This window comes from Etheostoma cragini, chromosome 5 (genome assembly GCF_013103735.1).
Source record: "Etheostoma cragini isolate CJK2018 chromosome 5, CSU_Ecrag_1.0, whole genome shotgun sequence".
NCBI classification, from domain to species: Eukaryota; Metazoa; Chordata; class Actinopteri; order Perciformes; family Percidae; genus Etheostoma; species Etheostoma cragini.
The window spans coordinates 20,458,190-20,465,084 of NC_048411.1; the positions used below are offsets into that span (position 1 = coordinate 20,458,190).

The following is a 6,895-nucleotide window of genomic DNA, read 5'->3' on the forward strand; positions in this document are numbered from 1 at the left end:
CATCTTGCTAACCATGCCAAATCAGAAATGTCTCCTGATTCCACCCAGACATTCCTCATGCTGCCAGGCCTCCTCTTCAGCTCAGCAGAGGGCTATTATTCATCTCTGTCGGCTCCAACTTACCTTTGGGTCGGTGTCTGGGTCTGTTTATGTGAGTATCTATTTAAAATTGCCAGTGATACACTGGAAACATGATCTCACTCACTCAGGCATGGAATGAGTTCAGACTCCCTTCTCCTCTCTCATATTTTTGAGATAAAACCTTCACTCTGCACTCTATTTATTACTCTGTTAAGAAAACACATCATCTTTTGCTGTAGAGCTGTTGGTTTGTCTCAATAACACATCGGTACTTAAATATTGTGTAGTTTTGGGAAAGTGTGATTGAATACTTAACACTGAATACTATATGACAAACCTGTTAGCAAAAACATGCTGTTTTACATATCCAGCAGATGCAGAGTTAAATAATTTATTTGGAGTCGTGTTTCTTTTCACCTGATTAATGAAGTCCAATATTCACTCTCCTTTTGCTCTGCTTTGGTCTCCACCAACTCGTGAGCTCTAAATGCTCCACTATGTTCACTAGATAGTGTCTGACTGTGTCTGTCGGCCATTTGGTGCTGAGCCTCGGTGTCATGCACAGTGGGTTTTTAAGAGCTTTTTCACTGAAAATAGCTGCCTACTGTGGCAGAAAACTACTCTATGAGACACCATTAAGTCTTTTTCACATTCAAGTTGAGTGAAATAGACCTACTCTAATCCAAGTTACTATGTTGTCTAAAGACCCACCATTGATTATTTTATCTCAGCTTTATACTCAGCTTGAAACCTGTGGAACTTGACCAGAATTTGAAGTAACGTTTGTGTGTACGCGTCTGTCTTTGGAAGTGCTTTAACCACCAAACTTCACATGCACCCCTCCTCCTCTCCCACACCCTCCCTGTTCCTTCCTGTTTCCTGTTCCGCTGTCCACTCCACAGGAAGCCTGGTCGTGCTACTGGGCTGCGACAAAAACCTGTGAGTCAAAGAGCAGCAAACTTTGCGAACATGTAGGAGAAAAGAAACATGATGTTTTTTGTTCTGATCTCTTACTTCTAACATTGTATCTCAAACAAACTGCTCATGGGGGCTTTAGCTCTTTTTACAAAGCCACTTTTGTTCTTGATGTTTAACCACCTGCTGACTCTTGGCTTTGCAATCTGTTAGTAAGTCTGTTTGCTATCTGTTAGGAAGCTCCATCCAGCTGGGACGTCTGTGGACTGTATGCACCTGCTGGCTCTGATGTAAGTCTGAGTCAATCAATAATAACATTGATCAAGTCTCAACTATATTATGGCTCACTTCATGGTTGATTTGAAGAATCTATGTCATATAAAATAAAAACTTCAAATTGGCAAACTTTCCATAAGCTGACCGTGTAGCAGATGGTTTGAGAAGCTCCGGGTTGAACGTTGTGAATCCCCTTGGGATTCTGCTTGGATAAGATCATGCCTGGTCAAAAGAGGGAAGTGACTTTTGATTTGCTTGACCAGAGGCCAGATTCAGAGTTCAAAGCTCATGTCATGAGAAAAAAACTCCCCAGTTCAACCACCCCAAAACAATATGTAATGCTCACTGGCTGCAGCACAAATCTGAAACCAGTAAGAACCTGACCGACTTCTGACATGACCCTAAACATGTGGCCCTCATACCGCCGGGCTCATGGAGGTCAAGTTTAAAGGTCTGTTTTGTTATGTAACATATTTCTGTAAGACTTTTCTAAGCCATCAACAACATTTCTTTCTCATTTGTTTAGATTCATGTTTTTGCTGCTTTTGACCAGAGCTATAGTTTCTAATGTGCAACATTTATGGCTTATCGTTTATCACATTTAACACTTATCATCAGTTCTTAAAATGAAACACAATGTGTTTCTGCTGTCATAATTCTTTTTGCAGTGACCATTAAAAGCATTGAGTAACTCCCTTCTTCATCTTCAAGACTGGTGTGTGTGTGTGTTTGTGTGTGTGTGTGTGTCTGTGTCTGTGTGTCTGTGTCTGTGTGTCCGTCCGTCCGTGTGTCCATGCTTGCAGGAATGTCTGATGGCCAGGCCTTTTATTAGGCTCATCCATACCACCACATTATAGGCTCCCGTAACCAGGCAACTGCAGGTTCTGGCTGGTTACCATGGCGAGTGCCCATTGAGTGACGTTACTGGCCCTGTTTGCCTCTCTCCCTATTGGAATGAGGGCCTTTTTAAAGGTGCACCCCCTCAACTCTTTCAACACACGCATACACTCACTTAACCCCTTGCTCACACACACACACACACACACACACACACTCTCTGCGCTTCGTCACCCTCTGTGTGGTGACTAGAGGAGTGGAACTAACAATCCCACAAAAACATCTCACTGAGGCAGACCAGACTGGAACTTACAGGGAGAGTCTTTGTGAAGAAAAACCTACATAGACCCCAAATTAGGAACGCCTACTGTAGCCAACTGTGCTGAGAGCCTACTGACAAAATAACATATCCCAGTAGCCTATTCACAACAATCTAGTTTTAAAAAATCTGTCAGTTGACAAAAGCGTGAAAATACATAAGCAATTATTTTCATTACTAATTATTCTTAATTATTTTCTCTATTAACTGGTCATTTGTTTGGTTATGTCAGATGTTAGAGCCCAAGTTAAAATAATAAAAGAATTGTGTTCAACCAAATCCCCAAAATATCAAAATATATCAAAGAAGACTAATAAACCAGTTCCAGTTAAACCAAATTCATATTTGAGAAGCTGGAACCAGTTGATTTTTGCAATTTTTTCCTCATTAAACACTTAAATGATTGCTGATTGATTTGTTGTTTATCAACTATTTCATTTTAGCTCTATATGAAAAAACCTTCTTGACCTTAGATATGTGGTTTATAATTATGATATAAATTGACACTTACTACACTTTTTTCAGACATTTCCTCCAAATTCACATGGTCATCAGCACATGGAGACAAAAACACATGAGAAGTCTAAAAAGTGCTGTGGGTGAAATCATGACAGATCCATCTCCATCCACAGATGAAAGCTGTGTTATATGGTTGACAGCTCTGGAACATGTTTGCACCATAAAGTGGAGATAGGATTTTTTGTTTAATGAAATTACATTATTGTGTTCTATGTCAAATGTAACACAGTAGCTTGGCAGTGAGCATTTGTTTTGAATGGAGAGGATATTTTCTGGTAAATAATCCAGTTATCCTACAGAAAAAAAGAAGAATGTCTATTGATTTAATTAGAAATTCTCTTGTAAAGTGCACAAGTCACACACTCCCCTGACTGTATTCAGACTTTCTGCACAGCAATGTTTTCAACTTTTACGAAGGCATATGACCTGCTAAGATTCTTAAGTGACCAGAAAAACAAGTATGGATAAGCTTTCGTAATCCAGTCCTTTGTTAAATCAGAGGAGTATTCATACAGTGAAATCTGTTTTTATATTATAGTTCTATTGGTTTTCATCTTGTAATACCTATATCAAAACAATTTATCTTCAATGTAGGGGTAGTTGTGAGGCCCGTGAAGCAGCTGTGGATAAACTCATTGCTTCAAAGTGACGGTGTGTAATATTTAGTGGTAAAGCCAATCTCGTTCAGCACCGCCCTGATGGAGGGAGACGAGGTTGTGACGACGAAGGAATTGAGTAGACTAACTTGCGGGAAGACTATATATTCCAGCAACTTCTCCATGGCTCTAGTTTGAACGCCTTTCACTGACTGTGGACAAGGGGGGGGGGGGGAGATCGGGGGTTGTGGAGTATTGTGAGTTGAACAGCAGACCCCCACTCTAGCTGAATGGCCATTGTCATCTGGATTTCTATGGCTAACCAAAATACTTTCTCCCGCCGTGGGGGTTTGTGGATTCACGGTGGGAACGGCATGCATTACGCACAGCCGTGGAGAGCTCCTGCTTCTGCAGTCTACCACAACTCAGTTGTCAGTTGTTTAGTTTAAGAACACACTTTGACTTATATATTTCAGGCAATATATTCAGTTTAATCTTAATAAAAATGAAACAATATGGCATCTTCATATACAGGAATAATGAATCATTACATCAAACGTCAACAAACAAACAGAAAACAAAGTTTATTTCTAGAATTTCTTAAAAGAAAAGACTTACGACGTTGCAACAACGTTGCAGGTGTTCAGTGCAGCCGAATAACGGACTGTAAGATTTCAGGTTGTGATCTACAGATCACAGGCTCTTCGAAATCTACAGGTCCAAAATTAGACTGCACACTGCACACTTTAAAATCCCCGCAATCAACTTCTGAATAACAATAAAGCCTAGCCGAGATTTAGTTGGACTTAAACATGTGTAACATGTTTTCTTTTGGGGTCTTTATTGCTTTTAGACATTGTTGGAGTCCTCATATGTCGGCGTAATTCCTCTACAGGAAATGGGTCTTTGAATGAGCTAGGGTGCAATCGTTCTCATTACTGTAAGTGTGTGCTCACATCAAGGAAAAGAACAGAAGAGAGCTATATATTCGATGGCAACGGTACAGAATATAAAACAGCCTAAAGCAATTTCGAAGACTTACTAAAAGCACGTAGCCTACCTAACACAGATAGACCTACTTTTTTTGTTGTGTGCTGCTTTTCATAGTTGATAGTCTTTTTAATCTCCTGTAGATGCGAAAAAGGATTTGTGAATATGTGGTCCGAGCGTATTGAAGGGCCAGTGTAAAAACATGTGCTTCCATTGATTTTCAGAGTTCATATTTCTAAAAACAAAAACTGCAGGTGCAAAGAAATCGTCCGTCAAAAAACAGTTTTTCAAAAGCTGCAGGTCACTTTTACACACCGCCTGCTATAGGCACATAGCTACACATAATTCCTCTTGTCATAGTCCCCGTTCGGCGTGGCTCTCTTAGTCGGTGCGTACTTTACCGAGTATCCAGAGTTCCCGCTGGAGGGACAGGAGCAGCACAGCAGCGATCCTCCGAGCAGCAGCATCGCTGAGGCGGCCCAGCCGATGTAGAGCGCAGCCCCGATCTCCCTCTTCTTTGATGCGGGTACCTGCGGGTTGTAAAAGTCCGATATGATGCTGTTGGCCATCCAACAGAGAGGCACCAGCACAAACACACCACTGATGATGTAGATGACCCCTCCGGCGTTCACCACCCGGGCTTTGACGTACTCAGCGCGGATACAGTTAGTGCACTGCGCCCCCGCAATCACAACCATGAGCCCCAGCACTCCCATCACCGAGGAGATGATGGTGAGCGCTCTGGCCGCCTGCAGGTCGTGGCCGAGGGAGAGTACGGAATCGTGCACCTTGCACTGCATCTGACCCGTACTTTGCACCACGCATGTCATCCACAAGCCGTCCCAGATTGTCTGAGCCACCACGATGTTGGCTTCGATGAAAGCCGTCACCTTCCACATGGGCAGCCCGCACGAAACCATTACCAGGAACGAGCCAATTACGCACAGCGAGAGTCCCACGATCTCCAGTCCGGCTGATACCATTTTCGCTTTATACGTTTAGTCAAAGCCGCTCTGAAACTTTTCGAACTCTCCCCTTAATTTATCTTCTTGAGAACAAGGTGTATTTCTAGGCTACTCTTTATCTCTTCGTTCTCGGCTCGGTGTACAGGAGCGTAAATCGTTAGTTCAATAGCGCATCACACACCACATTTACTCGGAGATGTAAGAGACAGCAGCTGAGTCTCTTTGTTAGTAAGGGGTTGTGAAAACAACTGGAATCACAGAAGCACCGCACCACGAATATCTGCAGGGTGGGGGTGTATGGACTAGAGGAGAAACTTTCCTCCAATCAGATGTCGCCGCATCCTCACGGGACCAATGAAAACGCAGGGAAGTTGTGAGGCTGAATGAAGCGGTCCAGATTGCATTGTGCGTTTGAACAGTTATTTACAATGAATAGAGGGGGAAAGAGAGGGGGTGAAGGCGCACGGGAGTGCTTTAAGGGTAGGCAGCTGAAATGCAGTGGTTGGGTGAATCATGGCACTTGTTGTTGATTTTTCAGACATGTAGGCTATGGCCACTTGTCTGCGGTAGACCTATAGCCCTTAAAAGACCATTCCACACCCGCTGAGATAGGCTATGTATGCACAATGATGTCCATTGGCTGTCAGAAAAGAAGAAAGAAAATTAAATCTTATATTAATTTTAAATGTAGCCTATTCACTTCAGTTTGGTTCAGTTTTTACAGCTCTATGTGTTTAAAGCCTTATCATTTCTGTTTGGTTTACAGACATATGTAAATTGTGTAAGGCCTTCCTTTGATTGAAACTATTTTACTTCACACATAAGTTATTATGCACCACTCACAAGGAAATTATTTGTGAAATGTGTCAAGGCCTTTATTCTAAACAATAGACCTACATTTGTTCAAATTTACACAGAAATATTCCCTTGATGTGTGCCCTTGATGGTGTTTTTATACAACCTGGCAACATCACAATGTCAAATATTTAACTAAGTGCTTGAGTTGTGTATTTATTTAAAGCTTAGGCCTACTTGACAAGGTATCAATTAATTCCTTTTAATAATTTAAATTAATTTCAAATGCATTTGCGATATCTACTGTAGCTTATGTCCATCTCGAACATTTAGACCCTCATTGGGCTGTGTTTTGCCTGCAAAATCTTATTCCGTAAAGTAGGCCTGTGTGCGACTGTCAAAGGAATATAGGCTATTTGAATTTAAAGAACATTATCCTCCGAAAGTTTTGAAGTAGAATTAACCGCAATATGGAAATACCAGGACCAATTGTACACAAATCTTAATATAGAAGAATAGTAGCCTAGCCTACTTCTTTTCCACCACTAGATAGCAGATTATAACAACAGCCATCCAGCGGTTTCAGACACTTCTTTGTATAG

General features: G+C 41.6%; 1 protein-coding gene across 1 annotated transcript; it reads right to left on the minus strand.

The window, feature by feature from the left end:
- Positions 1 to 4,013: 4,013 nt before the first annotated feature.
- Positions 4,014 to 5,788, minus strand: cldn5a (claudin 5a). Its single transcript, XM_034873039.1, has one exon. It carries the CDS (start codon positions 5,514 to 5,516, stop codon positions 4,869 to 4,871), a length of 648 nt encoding a protein of 215 aa, XP_034728930.1. The 5' UTR covers positions 5,517 to 5,788; the 3' UTR covers positions 4,014 to 4,868.
- Between the last annotated feature and the right edge of the window lie 1,107 nt (positions 5,789 to 6,895).

What these genes read in the sequence shown, in the direction of transcription:
- cldn5a (XM_034873039.1), bottom strand. Translation starts at nt 5,516, where the DNA reads ATGGTATCAGCCGGACTGGAGATCGTGGGACTCTCGCTGTGCGTAATT.